Below are 16,380 nucleotides of genomic sequence, written 5' to 3'. Positions count from 1 at the left end.
GGAAAAACTAATCACTGACTGGATGTGAAAGGCAGAAGCAGAAAGATCTGCAAGTTCAAGGCCAATCTGGTCTATAGCCGGCCAGTCAGTCTCAAAACAAACAAACAAACACACCCCTCGTTGTCAACAGGAGAAAAGGCTCTGTGTTTCTCCAAAAGAAACAGCTGTGGTGGGGGTGGGGCGAGGAGAACAGAGCCTGGAGGGAGGCATCCTGGGAAGGCAGAAACAGCCATCTCTTGACTCCAGGTCTCTAATTCCTTCTCCCCCTCTCTCTCTGACTCCACCACAGCCTAGCTGGCTTCCGTGATACGTACTTCAGTTTGAGAGTCTCAGAACTGAGAGACTCCTGGGGCAGGGGAGAGACAACAGCAAGGCAGGGAGTTCGGCTGCAGACCTCGGCACGGGGCCGGCAGAGCACTGAGCTGGGTGGATGGGTTGTCATAGAGGTGTTGCTAGGAAAGAGAGTCCTCCCAGGAGTCTGAGTGCTTGGGACTAGGAGAGAACATGAGACTCAAAGAGAAATAATGTGGACCTTGAGTAATGTGAGTCCAGTATAGAATTCCTGCTTGGAACTCTCATGACTCTGGGCTCATTCCTGGAATCCTCTGGATTCCCGGGTGCTACAGGCCTGACTTCTAAGGTTGTGCTAAGTAACAACAGCAATAACAAAACTGGATACTGTTCACTGTCTGCTGTGTGAGTGTGTGTGTGTGTGTGTGTGTGTGTGTGTGTGTGTGTGTGTGTTGAAAATGTAGATAAGAATTACCACTAAGCAAGACCCCTTACCCTTTTTACTTTTTATTTTGAGAGAGTCTCACTAAGTTGCCTAGGCTGTTCTTGAACCCTGTAGCTCAGGCAGGCTTTGAACTTGTGATCCTCCTGCATCAGGTATTCTGAGTAGCTAGGATTATTACCTGTCCAGTCTATACTTTTATGTACTTATTCTGTATTTGAGGACTTTAAAGTAGCTTCATGCTCAGTTTCCCTGCCCCCACCTCCAGTCCCTGGTTCTTCCTTTTGGAGATAATTAGCATCCACCACGAACTGCAGCACCACCCTCCCATACATGACCAGTTTGTCTAATTTGTATTTTCCCCCAGGCCCTTTCCTCTTTGGTCCCCCCCCAACCTAATAGTCCCTCAACCTAGAGCCAGACCTTGTTGCCAGGGTTCGTTGCGTTCCTGAGTGATGTTCCCCCTCTTGGACAAGGACATAGGTACCCAGCAATCTTCCTTTTTTTTTTTTTTTTTTTTTGGTATTTCGAGATAGGATTTTTCCATGAGCGGAGGCTGTCCTGGAACTAGCTCTTGTAGACCACAGAGATCCGCCTGCCTCTGCCTCCCGAGTGCTGGGATTAAAGGCGTGCACCACCACCGCCTGGCCCCAGCAATCTTCAATCCAGTCCCTCTACCATAAGGAATAAGGATAAAGAGCAGGCCTTCCCGCGCCACACCCTGCAGGTGCACCCGGACTAAGCTCAACCCACACCCAGGAAGAGGCAAAAGGCCTCTTCTGTGGCGTAGCGCCGACGCCTCAAAGGAATCTCTTCAGGCTCTGCCACAAATTTGCCTGTAAGAGCCGCCTGCTGTTGCACGCTTTGCTCAGAACATATGCAAACTTCCACTACTTGCCCCCACTTTGAACTCGCCTAGCCACTCCCTCAGCAGCCTTGACCAAGAAGACCTGCCGGGGCGTTTTGCTTTCCAATAGTGCCCTCGGGTGGCAGGAATGAGAACTTCAGTTAACAGAACGGGACACAGCCGAAACCCAACAAACAACTCTTTCGTGTTATCAGTCTCTGCAGCAATCAACGAAGTTCATAGGTCATTGGATATCAGTTCTCTCTCATTTAGATGAAGTTATATCAAGAAAGTCTAATCTTCGTGTTTAAGGGAAGAGAGAGAGAGTTCTTTGAGCACGTCTTTCTGTTTGTGTCAGGAGAGGACCCTTTTGGCAGGGCAATCTGTAATTGTTCACATTTGTGTGGCCTTGAAACTTTCAGGAAGCCCACTCATCGTGAGATGGCACCATCGGGGGACCTGGGGTGTGGTTGAAAGACCAGGGACACCCCTTTAGAGAAAACTGATTTTGTCTTTCCTGGCAGGTATCATTGGTAAATGGCTTCTTGGTTAAGAGTGGGAGTTTGTGTCCACTTCCCCATCTCAGTGCTGGGACTTTGTCTAGTTTGAACGTAGTTGTATGCGCTGCCAGGGCCTCTGAGCTCATATGTGCATCCGTCCTGTTGTGTCTGGAAGATGCTGTTTCCTTGGAGTCATCCATCACCTCTGGCTTTTACAATCTTTCTACCTCCTCTGCCTCATAGGTCCTTGAGTCTTGCGAAGAGTTTGATGAAAACGTTCCATTTAGGACTGAGTGTTCAAAGCCTCTCACACTCAGCACATTTCATAATAGCATTTTTCTCCTGTCCTCTTTCTTTTTCCCTAGTGCTGGGTCCACACGACCGAGGATCCACACTTAGCTAAGCAAGCACTCTTCCACTGAGCCCTCCTCCAGGACTAGTTTTCTGAGAAAGAATGCATAAATGGTACATTTCCAAGTATTTCATGTCTGAAAATGTTTGCATTTAACCCTCATACTTGATTTGGACTATGCTGGGGAAATCATTTTGAAGACATTTAGGAGGTGGAGACATCAGAGGTTATGTTCTTAGTCCCCTCACTCTTAAAGGTCACCAGATTGGAGGAAACGCTCTAGCTTGAGATGTAGAGACCCATGGTCTTGTTTTAAAGCTTGAGTTTAGGTCATTCTGTTAGAGTGCTTGCCAAACATATGCCAAGCTGTGGGCTCAACCCCAGACCACAGAAAAGCAGGTGTGGTGACACAGTCTGCAGTACAAGAAATAGAGGCAGAGGAATCTTTTTTCCCCCTAGATTTGTTAGTTTGTTATATATACAGATTTCTGTCTGCGTGTACACTGGCATGAGGCCAGAGGAGGGCACCAGATCTCTTTACAGATGGTTGTGAGTCACCAAGTGGTTGCTGAGAATTGAACTCAAGACCTTTGGAAGAGCAGCTAGTGCTCTTAACCTCTGAGCCATCTCTCCAGCCTGAGGCAGAGGAATCTTTCTTTAAAAATTTTGCATTCATTTTACATACCAACCACAGTACCCCCTCCTTCCCTTCCTTCCAACCCCCCAACTCCCTCCCATCCACTCCCCAGAAAGGGTAAGGCCTCCTCCCATGGGGGAGTCAACAAAGCCTGGCACATCAAGTTGAGGCATGATCAAGCCCCTCCCTGCTACATCAAGGTTAAGCAAGGCATCCCACCATAGGGAATGGGCTCCAAAATGCCAGATCATGTACCAGGGACAGATCCTGGTCCCTGCCAGGGGCCCCACAAACAGACCAAGCCATCCAACTGTCACCCACATGCAGAGGGCCTAGTTCAGTCCCATACAGGCTCCCCAGCTGCCATTACAGAGTCTATGAGGTCCCATGAGCTCAGGTCAACTGTCTCTGTGGATTTCCCTGTCATGATTTTGAACCCCCACTCTTGCTCATGTAATCCCTCCTCCCTCTCTTTGAGTGGACTCCCTGGAACTCCAGCCCAGTACTTGACTGTGGATCAGCAGAAGACTATCAAGCCAAGGTCATCCTCAAGTTATTTAACAAGTTCAAGCCAGTTTGGAGTATGTGAAATCCTGTCTCAAAATTTAAAAAAGAAAATAAAGAAAAGAAAAAGAAACATAAATACACACTTCTGAAACACACAACTCAGTGGTTTGGATAATACACCAAGTTGTGCAATCATCACCACTTCTAACTTTATGACATTTTCAAAAAAAGCTGTAGCCCCATTTGCACTCCCTCCCTCTTTTTTTCTTACTCTGTCCCCTAGCAACTGCTGATCTGCTTTCTGTCTGTCTGGACACCCAGACTCACCCAGACTTTGATACAAATGGGATTAAATGATGGGTGGCCTTTGTGTCTGTTTTTGTTTTTTTTTTTTTTTTTTTTTTACTCACCATAGTATTTTCAGGGCTCATTTACATTTTAATGTATATTAGTTGTTCATTCCTTTCTAAGCTATGTTTCATTTATACATTTATCAATTTATGGGCCTCTGGGTTTTTTGTTTTTGGCTGTTGGGTATGTGTTGCCAGAAAATTGTTTTTTGTTTTTTGAATGTACATATTATGTTCTCTTGGGAGTGAAATTGCCAGGTCATATGGTAGTTCTCTGTTTAACTTTTGTGGAAATGTCCCTATGGTCTTTTAACTTCCAAGGTTGCTATTGAGGTATTGGAAGCCTTTCTTGTTTCTGATTTTGCAAACATTACCTTTGTTTTGCTTCTCCCCAGAATCTATAGAGTCATCCCTTCATCCCCAAAGTTGTGGAATTTCATCATGATAAAACTTGATATGGCTGTTTTCACCCACTGGTCTGGGTGCTTGCCGGACCTTTTCAGTTGTGAAATCCAGGTTCCCCCACCCCAAATACCTACATAACATCAAGGCTGCTACTACTGTAGCTGTGCGAGTTGTGAAATCCAGGTTCCCCTCCTAAATACCTACATAACATCAAGGCTGCTACTGTAGCTGTGCACACTGCACAAAGTGCCCACTGAGGAGGTGAATGGCAGCGAAAATCTAACCTGGATTCCCCTCATGGAACTGTGTGCCTTCACTTGAAGCTGCGTCTGCTTGGAAGGGGCATCTTTTTCTTCACATGCCTTTTCTCTCCTCAGTCAGCTGCAGACCAGTGTATTTACCCAGGGCAGGTGACCTGGAGGCTGAGGGTGACTCTCCTCTCCCTTTCTTATGTAACACATTTAGCAGACATTGCTTCTCCTAGACTCAGTCTTCAAAACCCTGTTTTTAGTGGCTGGACTGCAGCTCTGCAAATCTCTTACACGTTTGCATGGCATCCTAAAGCCTGTTTTCAGTGGCTGGGCTGCAGCTCTGAGATTTCTTACTAGCTTGCCTGACGTCCTAGGCCCTGTTTTTAATGGCTGGACTGCAGCTCTGCAAATCTCTTACAGGCATGTATGACGTCCTAAAGCCTGCTTTTAGTGCCTGGGCTGCAGCTCTTCAGATCTCTCACTAGCTTGCATGACGTCCTAGACTTGATCCTCAGTGCCTCTAACCAGGTAAACAAACGTCTTCTTTTCTATCCTACCTTCCATATTTTTGCCTTTTTGCTTTGCTTTCTGATCAATTCAGTCTTCCCTGCGAATTCTGTTGACTGGGGTGGTGTGTGTGTTTGATGTCTGTGAGCGAGTTCCTGCATCGCTCTTCTCTAGGCATTTGTTTCCTTCAGCCTCTTTCCAAGTCTCATCTCAGGTCTCCGGGGGCACTGGTAATTGCATCTTGAAGTTTTCTCCACCTGGACTTTATCTTCTTTCTGTCTCTTTTGGTGTTTGAATCTCTGTGTCTCAGATTAAATTAGTTGAGGGTGAAGTGACTTCCAGTATCCGTGCATCTCTAAGTTCTTTATCTTGAGCTGCCAGCTTCCTGTGTGACAAGGTTCTTCTGTTACTCTATCTGGAGAGGAAACAGCCTGTCTTCCCAAATTCTAGGGCCTAATGGAGCAGTCTCCATATTAGAATACATCTTAGTTCCCTCCCCATCCTCATCAGGGAGCCCACTCTCAGCACTCTGAAACTCCCTGTCCCCCAGAGCTGGGATGTGAGGAGGGTTCCTAAGAACGCCAACTCTTTGCTAAACAGCATCCAGACGCCTTTATGAGTCCTGTGAGGTTCCTGTGATATGTATGCAGTAAGTTCAGTCTAGGCATTCTCTATTGCTGATTTAAGAGTCCACTTTTCTCCTGTTACCGCCATTCATTCATCTCTGTTCACTTCTAAAACTTTATTGCTTCATCCTTTGCTCAACCACTTTAAAAAAAGGTTGACTATGTGCCAGACTCTGTTTTAGGAGTTTGGGGAGCAATAGTGAATAAAGCGGACTAAGGTCCCTGCTGTTCCATGGCAATGGTGACTCGTGCGGCCATCAGGAAAACCATCACCACCTGAGATCTCATCTAAACCCAAAACCAAAACCAAAACCAAAACCCCACAGACCTTATACATCCAGGGGAAAGCAGAGAATAAACAGCACAGAACTGGGCTATAACTCAATAGCAGAGCACTAAGCCCTAAGCCTAGTGTGCACAAAGGCCTAGATTCACTTCCCAGTAACACACACACACACACACACACACACACACACACACACACACACAGAGAAAGAGAGAGAGCAGTAAACACAATAAGTATATACCATGATCAAAATATGCATGCTGAAATAGGTAAGCAGGGTAAGGTGGTTGAGTGTGTTCGTGGGAGACAGTGAGGAAGCATGGAGTGTAACTGTTTTCTCTTAGGCGCTGCTGTGTCTTGCTGTATGAAGCAGTGCAGATATACATAGTCAGATAGACATTGTCAAAAGGTGATATTTAAGCAAGGAAATCAGCTATATAGATGACTCCTGTGGAGTGTACTCCAGGCAGAGCAAAATGCCAATGCAAAGGCCGTATAAGTCAGGTGTATGCAGTGAGCTGAACTAGCCAGGAGGACACTGTCATGAGCAGAGTAAGAGGATTAAGGATACATATAAGATGAGGTCACAGGGTGATGGGGTTGGGGAATGGGCTGAATCAGTCAGAGCCTCACACCATCATAATATAATATGAGAAAATAGTTAAGCCAAAGTATTTCATGGCATGGCCAGGATAGTGGCTCATACTTCTAGCACTCAAAGGCTAAGGCAGAAGGACTATGCATTTAAAACTTAGCCTGAGTTACATGGCAAGACCCCATCTTAAATAATAATAATAATAATAATAATAATAATGTAAGGAAATATAAGGAACAGGGCATGGTGATGTCCATTTTTAATTCCAAATTTGGAAGGCAGCCAGGCAGATCTATGTGAGTCCAAAGCAAGCCTGACCTTCACAGTGAGTTCCAGGCCACCCAGGACTACCTAGTTAGACTTTATTGAAAGAAAGAAAGAAAGAAAGAAGAAAAAAGAAAGAAAGAAGGAAGGAAGGAAATAAAGAAACGAAGAAAAAGAAAGAAAGAAAGAAAGAAAGAAAGAAAGAAGGAATGGAGAAGGGAGGGAGGAAATAAAAGGATCCTTCTGCTTCTGTGATGAAAGGGCTTTTCGACAGTGGGGATAGTCAAAGAGCCCAATCAGAGGGGCTGTTGCAAGAACTCAAATGGGAGTGGTTCTGGCAAAGATGGTTAAAAGTGGGCATAGAATATACAGTGCCGATTTTGGTTAAAATCGATGTAACTCCACAGGTTGGGTGTGAATTGTGAACAAAACATGAGCCAAGGTTGCCTATGATTTGCAGGAATGGAAGAACCATTATTGAAATTAGAGAACGCTGGAGGGAAGGGACTCCATGGGGAAAGATGAAGAGTCAAATTTTGAGGCTGCAAAGATGGCTCTGCTGCTTTAGCCTACTAAGAGAGTACTTGCTGCTCTTGCAGAGGACCAGAGTCTAGTTCCAAGCACTAACATCTGGTGGCTCACAAACACCTGTAACTCCAGTTCCTAGGGATCCAATGCCCTCTTCCAATCTCTGTAGGCACTCACGTGCACACACACACACACAGGCATGTGTATGCATACACACAAATAAGTTAATATTTTTAAAGCACTCACACTTGGTATGCTGAAGTGTTAAGTATTGTGAATAAGTGAGAGATGTGAATAGGTGGCTAGAGAAAGAACTCTGAGATTTTGGAGAAAGCTCTAGGTGGAGATATAAAATTGATATTTGTTGGCCAATATATGATGGGTTTCTATTGCTGTGAAGAGACACCATGACCATGGTAACTCTTATAAAGAAAACACATTTAATGGGGTGGATTACATCTTCAGAGGTTTAAGTCCATTATCATCATGGTGGAACATGGTGGCATGCAGGCAAAAATGGTGCTGGAGAAGAAGCTAAGAGTTCTACATCTTGATCTGCAGGCAACAGGAAGTAGCCTGAGACACTGGACATATCTTGAGCATAGAAGACCTCAACACCCACCTCCACAATGACACACTTCCTCCAATAAGGCCACACCGATTCCAACAAAGCCACACATCCTAATAGCACCACTCTCAATTAACTAATGGGAGGGCAATTACATTCAAATTACCACATTGTACTCCCTGGCCCCCATAAATTTGTAACAATATCATAGTACAAAATGCATTTAGTCCAATTTCAGAAGTTCCCAATAATCTATCACAGTCTCAAACATATTTTAAAGTCCAAAGTTCAAAATATCTTCTGAGATCCATGTAATCTCTTAGCTGTAATTCCCTGTAAAATCAAAATAAAAAAAAAACAGATCACATACTTCCAATAGATAATAGAACAGGATATACATTACCATTCCAAAACACAGGTAAGGGAGCATAATGAGGAAATAATGGATTACAGAAAAACTGAAAAACAGCTGGGCAAACTTCAAACTCTGCATCTCCATATCTGATGTCAAAACACTCTTCAAATCCCAACTCCTTCCAGTTTGTTCACTGCAACATGCTTTTTTCTCTTGGGATGGTTCCAGTTACTGTTAGCAACTTTCCTCAGCAGGTATCCCATGACTCTGACATCTGAAACACCTTGGGGTCTCCAAAGCAAGCCAGGTTTCTAATTCACAAATTCACACAATGGCCTCTCTGGGATATTCAGGAACACCCCTGACACATGCCTGACCTCAGTGGCTTTCCTTAGTCATAGAGGAAGATTCCATAACCTCTTTCTTCTATCCTTGACTCTAAAGCCAGGAACACATAGCTAAAGCTTCCAGATTCTGCTGCTTTTGCCGAGGCTGGAGCACAGCCCCCTGGTTCAATAACATCTTCACCAGCTTTCTGTTTCCCATGGTTTCCTTCCCTGCCTAAGTTTGGCTGTCCTGGAACTTGATCTATAGACCAGGCTGGCTTCAAACTTAGAAATCTAGTTGCCTTTTTCTCCAGAATGCTGGAGTTGAACATGTGTACCACCACATGGAGCTCTAAACTTTTCTTTTAATCCCTTTTCACAAGTTAGAAACTTAGCTGGGTGGGATCTTGCCCTGAGGTCACAAATCCCTTTATTCTATTTCTTAATATGTTTATCTCCTTGAACACAGTATTTAACTCCATTCCATTTCCTGGTACTCCTTTTCTCTTCAAATTGTATATTTTGTATTTTTCCTTGCTCAGCTTGGTCCTTTTAACTATAAATCTGAAGAAGAGTAATGAGTAATAACCACACAACAGAGTGAATACTAGACTGTTTCCAGATTTCTTTTGCCAAGGGAATTAATCCAAATCTCTTCACTTTAGCCTCAGGCAAATTCTTCAGGCAAGGGCAAAAAGCTGCCACATTCTTCACCAAAATATCACCAGAAAGATCTTTATGCCATATGCCAGTCCCCTATAGTTCAAATGATCCTCAGCACCACTGTCTTCCATGCTCCCACTAGTATGTCCCATTAAGCAGCACTTAAAGTATTTCATTGCTTTCCTAACTCAAACTACTGAAGTTCATATTCCTCCAAAAAAAAAAGCAAACAAACAAACAAAACACAAGACAGGGTCAAACTTTTCACAACAATACTTTAGTCTCTGGTACCAATTTTTGTCTTAGTTAGGTTTTCTATTGCTATGAAGAGATACTGTAACCACAACTCTTATAAAGGAAAACATTTAATTGGGTGACTTACAGCTCAGAGGTTCAATCCATTTTCATCATGGTGGGACATGGCAGCAGACATGCAAGCACACATGGTGCTGGAGAAGCAGCTGAGAGTCCTACATATTGATCTGCAGGCAACAGGAAGTAGTCTGAGACAGTGAACATATCTTGAGCATAGGAGGCCTCACAGCTCCACAGTGATACATTTCCTCCAACAAGGCCACACCTACTCCAACAAAGCCACACCTCCTAATAGTTCCACTTCCCAGGATCTTATGGGGGCCAATTACATTCAAACTACCACAAATGATTTATAAAGGGAGAAGTGGATACAGTTCTTTGAATGTCTTGCCACAAAGGGAGCATAGCAGTAGGCTTGACCAATGTATGTTACCAAAAGGTTGAAAGTTACTTCACTGAACCATGAATTTCTGTAAAGATAAATTGCACTGACTGAGCCGCATTGATGTGAGTGGTCTGTGCCTCAACCTGAGGCCATAGTGAGGTCTGGGTCCATATGGCCACTGAAGGCCATGTCTGGGTCCATGGTCCCACTGCAGCCAGAGTCTATGCTACCACTGAAGGCCATGTGGATGTCCATGATCTGTGCTGCAGCCTGAAACTATGATGATGCCCATGGGCTGTGCTTGTGCCAAGTGCCATGTTGATGTGAGGGCATGCACTGCCACCTGAGGCCATGTTGATGTCCTTGAACTGTGATGCTACTGAGAGTGATGATGGTGTCCATGGCCCATGCTGTGGCAGAGGGCCATGTTGATATCCATGGTCTGTACTGTCACTGGAGACCATGCTGAGGTCCATGGCACATGCTAACGCTGGATACCATGTGGATGTCCAGTGATCTGTGCTGTCACCAGAAACCATGTGTAAGTCCATGAACCATGTTCCCACTGACTGATTTAAGTGCAAGGTAGATACTTTTGCTGTGGTATTGATAATTGCAGACTCATAGCTGAGAAAGAGGACCATAGAAGGTTTCTGTAACAACTCCTACCTTCACCCTACCCCACCCCTGCAAAAAGTAACAGCCTAAGCAGAAAGTCAAAGAGAACTCTTTAAACTTGTGATAAGGTTACTAAAGAGTAGCTCTCCACATTGATGGCTTCTGCAGGGAAATGGGAGTGGGGGGAAAGACTCTGTTTACTTTAAGGGACTGGCCACCGGGAGTTTAACCATGCTCCAGTGAGTATATGACAACACAAATTGGACTTTTTTGTTTGTTTTTCTTTTTCTTCTTTTTTGGGGGGCAGGGTCACAAGATTGGGGGTGGGCAGACCTGAGAGGATTGGGAAGTGAGTCTGCTGGGGGTTCATGATGTGAAATTTCCAAATAATCAATAAAAGTGTTATTTTATAAATCACTGGTAGTGCAGGCTTTTAATCCCAGCACTCGGGAGGCAGAGGCAGGTGGATCTCTGTGAGTTTGAGGCCAGCCTGGTCTACAGAGCAAGTGCCAGGATAGGCTCCAAAGCTACACAGAGAAACCCTGTCTTGAAAAAAAAAATTACACTGACCAAAATTCACATATCTGATTCAGGGCTACATTTTGATGAAGTCCAGAATGTGTGCTATTGTACAGCAGCCATGCTCGCAAGGGCAGCTGAACTATGTACTTACAAAAAAGTTTCGTTCTGGAACAAACTTCCTCCTCAGCTGTAATAACAAACGCTGAGATTTCCTCCTCCTCCAGCACTGCCCCTTTCCTGTCAGGCCTGGAAAGTGTCTTCCTTTGGGGTGACAGTCAGTCAACAGTGATGTGCTCAGCCGTCATCACGAAGCTCCTCTGCCTGTTAAAAATATAGCTGAAATTTGCATGGACACCCCTTTCACTATATGTTACTGGACAGACCTTCAGCTTACTGTGTCCAGCAGTAATGCTAAATGACTACATTTTAAAATGACTTAGGGAGTGTGAAGCAATAGTAACAGGGGACTCAAACTAAAGGAGCTGATGGAAAAGGAAAACATTGAAGAAATACTGCTGATCCTGCCTTAGTTGACAGCTGAAGGAAGCAGTTCAGTTTTTGAACTTGAAGTTAAATACTTCATTCTTTTTGCTTTGCCTGATTTTACTAATTGTCTATGCTTCCCAGAGGATTTAGCTTAATTAATCCAGGGTTAAAGCAGAGATCTACAAATTGAGGTTTAATTTAAAAACATGCTTTTTATAGTCTGATGTTTCCAACATAATGAATTCCCTGTGTAATTAAAAGTTTGATTAAAGTGGAACCTAAAAATACCATAATAAAAGCTTTCTCGATACATCCATGTACATATTCCAATGCTTACTCTGAAATCCTTGTGGCTTAAATGTAGTTTAAAAATCGCTGTAAGCATTGCTAAGGCAAATCAAAATGTTCATAATTTCATAGATTCACAGAGGAAATGTAAGTAGACTCCTCTTGAGAATTGCTGTGAGGGTGCCTGTGGGGTGTCTGCCAACCTGTGACGGTCAGGCACCTGTCTACCGCAAGAGGGCAGTGGAGTCAATGGTAACATCCCAATAGCTGCAGGAGGCTTCCTTGGAGGACTCAGGGACCCCTGTAAATACACCCATCTCTGGGAAATAACAGGGAAACAGGAACTACCTCCCAGACAGGTTCAGAGCTTTTGTCTCTGGTAACAATAAAACAGGAAATAAGCAACAGGGACTTGTGAAAGGGAAGGACCTCTCTCTCTCCATCCTCCTGTCCTTGAATCACCATGGAGATAATGACTGGTTTATTGATGGTTGTGGATAGGGGTCTTCACATTGGGATGTTCACCCATTGATGGAACTGAGCCCCTGCCGAGGATTTGGAAAACACAGAACCAAGCTGTGGGGAGCTGTTTATCTCAGAAAATTAGCTGGGATAGGTACTAGGAGTGTCCTGAGATGAACCTCCCTTTTATTTAATTTAGATTCATAACACTGGAACATTAAGATAATCAGAGTAATCTTTGGAAATCTGTAATATATCCTTGTAAAGTTTCCAGGAAGCTAATTAGCACAAAGAGGGATCAATGGTAACAAATGTGTCCTCAGAGTTTTAAGTTGGTATTTTTATTGGTCTAGAATTACCCATAAAGTGAGATGAATAAGCTATTTCTAATGTATTCTCATGACTAGCATCCGTTCTCGTTTTTATTCATAATTGTCACTAATATTATTGAGCTGTAATCTGGAAAAACTTTTTAGGACTTGAAATAAAGAAATTAAATTATTCCTTAATTTAATGTTGTTTCAATTCAACATTTATTGAACACTTACAATTGAATGAGGAAAAACAGTGCTTGTGGGGGGGAGTGTATGAAAAGAGAACATTAGGAAATTAATTGCATCCACATGTTTTAAAGTCAGCTTCAAATAAAAGTGAAGACTCAGTGAGTGTTTCCTCACTGCATGGGCTTTACCTGTTATATACTGCACCTTAGCTTGTGGAGGTGCCTTCAAAACCACGATAAAGCCAAGCCTAATCCAGGGAAACTTGCTCCTGTGTTGGTAGAAGACAAGGAAATAAAATATGTTCTGAGGTCTGTGAGAAAGCTGGCTCAGTTGGTAAATGTTCCTGTTACCAACCCTGGCAACCTAGGTTTGATCCCTGGGTCACACATGTTGGAAGGAGAACTCCTGCAAGTTCGGCCTCTGGTCTACACATACATACTATGACACATGTGTGCCAGCGTGCACACACACATCCGTGAAACAATGTAATACAAATGTCTGTTATAAAACTCTAGTAGATAATTGAGATTATGGTTAGGATACTCTTGTTAGTCAAATTAACAGGCTCACTCAGTTTTATGTGTATATATAATGGTTTGTTCAACTCTAACCAGCAGCTAGTTATCTGGGTCCCCAATGAGTTAGACTAGGAACAACAGTGATGAATTAAACTCAGCCTGTGGTGGGAGGCACTAAAAAGAGTCCTGTGTGTATTTTCTCATTTGCCCTCATGATAGTCCTAAAGTATTGTTACTATGTTACAAAAAGATAGACAGGCTCGACACAAGTAAATATGGTTAGGTCACAAAATTGGGATAGAGCCAAAATCAGAACACGGACCTGTTCAACTTTAAGGTACTCTTTCCATTGGACTATTCTATCTAAATATTAGTCATTGGCTCCTGGGAATCTTTTAGGAATGGCAGCAAACAATTTTCAATAGTGGGCAGTAACTACATGTCTTGAAGCAGATTTTAGTTGAAGAGTATTTCAAACATAGTATAAATAACAAGCACTGTGTATTCATTATGAAATAATACCTTATACCCAATCTTAAAATGCCTTGTTTGAGTTAGGTTCGTTTTCCTTTAATTTACAATGCTGGGAAGTGACCTGGGGCTTCGTGTGTGCTAAGCAGGTGTTCTACCACTTAGCTACGTCCTCAGCCCTTCTCAACTTTCAGTTTACAAACGGTCTCACTGTTGCCCAGGCTGGCTCAAAATCATTATCTAGCCTAGACTAACCTCAAACTAGCAGTCTTCCTGCTTCAGCCTGCCAGGCAGGTGGGACACAGGGATATCACCATGCCCACTTGAATCTGAATTTTTTGAAGGTAGGAACAGTCAAAACCTTCCACCTCTTCGGGTCCCATTTTCTCTCCTCACAATGCAATCATGAATTTGGTGCTTATCATTTCATGCCTGATTCATTCTTTTTACCATATCTTTTCTGTTTGATTGTCCTTTTGTTTTTTCCAGACAGGGTTTCTCTGTGTCACTCTGGCCATTCTGGAATTTTCTCTGTAGATCAGGTAGCCTTGAACTCAGAGAATTGCCTGCCTTTGCCTCCTGGGGGCTGGGAGGCACCATCACTGCATGGCTTCCTTTTACTGTATCTTTATGAGTTTGTAAACCCTCCAGGTTTTTAAAGTTTTAAAAGCTATACCCAAGTACATATAAGATTCCACGCATTTCATTTTGTGTGTGTGTGTGTGTGTAATTCCTTCAAGGTTAACTATCTCTGATAAATAAATAAACAAGATACTGCTATGATTTTGATTCACAATCATATTGAATTTTAATCATATTTTATTTCTTAATAATTAAAGTACAATATTATCTGTGCTAACCTTTCTTTTTCTTGATGCAGATCATTCTCGAATTGAAGTATGGAAATTTGGCAACCTTGTCATTGAACTTCTATACCATTGGTTACACATTTGTTTAACTCTCATTGACCTAAAAGACCAACAAAAGAGTTGTATTTTACCTCCATTGCCCAAGAAGAGTGATTCTTCTGTTTATGCAAAATTCACAGAGAAACCATTGTCAAAGAAAAGCTAAGGACTGGTGGTATTCTATTTAGGATATGTTGATTGTGTCCAATTCTGTTAATAGTGAAATATTTTCAACTGAAAAGGAATGCCCCATAGACACATTCTGCTCCCAAACATTCAGCTCAACACTCTCTAAAATCAAAAGAGCTACCTAAGGAGAAACTTAAAGAGTATGCAGTTATGGTGGCCATAACCAAACATTCCTGAATGTGTAATAGAAGAATGTATTTGAAACCTCCCTCTTAGTTTAAGCTTTCTATACAACCTGAGACTACTATGACTGTTTGGGAAGTTGCTTCCCATTCTTTTAAATAGAAAAATAAAGAATACTGGAGGGTCTGGGTGGAGAAATGCCAGCTTTTACATCAAAGGAGTACCAAACAATAAAGATTTTGAGAAATGGACTTGTAACTGTTTTTAGAATTTTTCAGACTATGCATCTCTTCTTCATTTCTCCTCCCCTTAACAATCTAGAAGTCCACCTCTATATTTCTATATTTCTGAGACTAGTCTGGAGCTGGGTATGTAGCCCAGAGTGCCTTTGAACTCCTGATCCTCCTGCTGCAGCATCCTGAGTTCTGTGAGTATAAGCATGTGCCCTGCCACAGATATCATTTTAAGGAACTGAATTTTTGTGGGAAATGTTTGCCCATGACTCACAGAATAAGAAAGCATCGATTTTAATAACAAAACTTCTCAAGTTCTATAACTACAAAAAATTTATGTTCATTCAAAGCTTGTTATTACAGCAAACTCTATTGGCATGTTTTGAGATTTCATCTTTGCAATAAGAGATCTGATGACGAAGTCCATTTTTAATAAAATTTGGGAAATTAAACTTCATTTTCTCTTTTAGGCAGGCAGATTGTGATCTGTCCTGAGTGTCTTCTCAGTGGAGACAGCAGCCCCTTACCCCTTCCTGATTAGAGGGCAGTGTCTTACCAGCAGTCTTGCCTCAGATGAGCTTGTGACCAGTGTTAGCTCTGTTGGCCACTTTGTATTTGAAGGGAGGCATTTTCAGGCATTTGCAGCAACATTTCTAGCAACAGTGTTCTTGGAGATATTTAACTGATAGTCGTATCTCTGGGTGCTTCAGAGTAAACTTGTGAATGCAGATGGTGGTGTGGGCAGTCAGAAAGTACAGCATCAGAGAGGCTGTTTTTACTGTAGTTGTGGGAATTACATTTACTATGGCTTAGTGTAATAAATAGCTTATATTTTCATTTTTCTTCTTTTCTGCATTTTATTTATATTTTATATGTATGAGTGTTTTCATGAATGAATGTCTGTACATCTGCGTATGTAGTGCCAGAGAGAGCCAGGAGAGGGTGTCATATCCCTCTGGGACTGGAGTCGCAACCAAATGTGGGTGCTAGGACTAGAACTCTTCCCTGGATGAGCAGCCAGTGTTCTCAACTCCTGAATGCTCTCTCTCCAGCTCCCAC

General features: G+C 42.9%; 1 protein-coding gene across 1 annotated transcript in view; it reads left to right on the top strand.

Moving 5' to 3' along the window:
- Efcab5 (EF-hand calcium binding domain 5) overlaps positions 1-15,339 on the top strand; it is a 115,907-nt gene extending 100,568 nt beyond the window's left edge. The window contains exon 23 of the mRNA XM_040749171.1: positions 14,749-15,339. Coding sequence (XP_040605105.1) covers positions 14,749-14,942 — 194 coding nt within the window. The 3' untranslated portion in view covers positions 14,943-15,339. The remainder of the gene's footprint in view (positions 1-14,748) is intronic.
- Positions 15,340-16,380: the final 1,041 nt, after the last annotated feature.

This window comes from Mesocricetus auratus, unplaced genomic scaffold (assembly GCF_017639785.1).
Source record: "Mesocricetus auratus isolate SY011 unplaced genomic scaffold, BCM_Maur_2.0 Super-Scaffold_100007, whole genome shotgun sequence".
NCBI lineage: Eukaryota > Metazoa > Chordata > Mammalia > Rodentia > Cricetidae > Mesocricetus > Mesocricetus auratus.
Note: the sequence above shows the minus strand (reverse complement) of the source record. Positions and strands in the feature narration are given on the sequence as shown.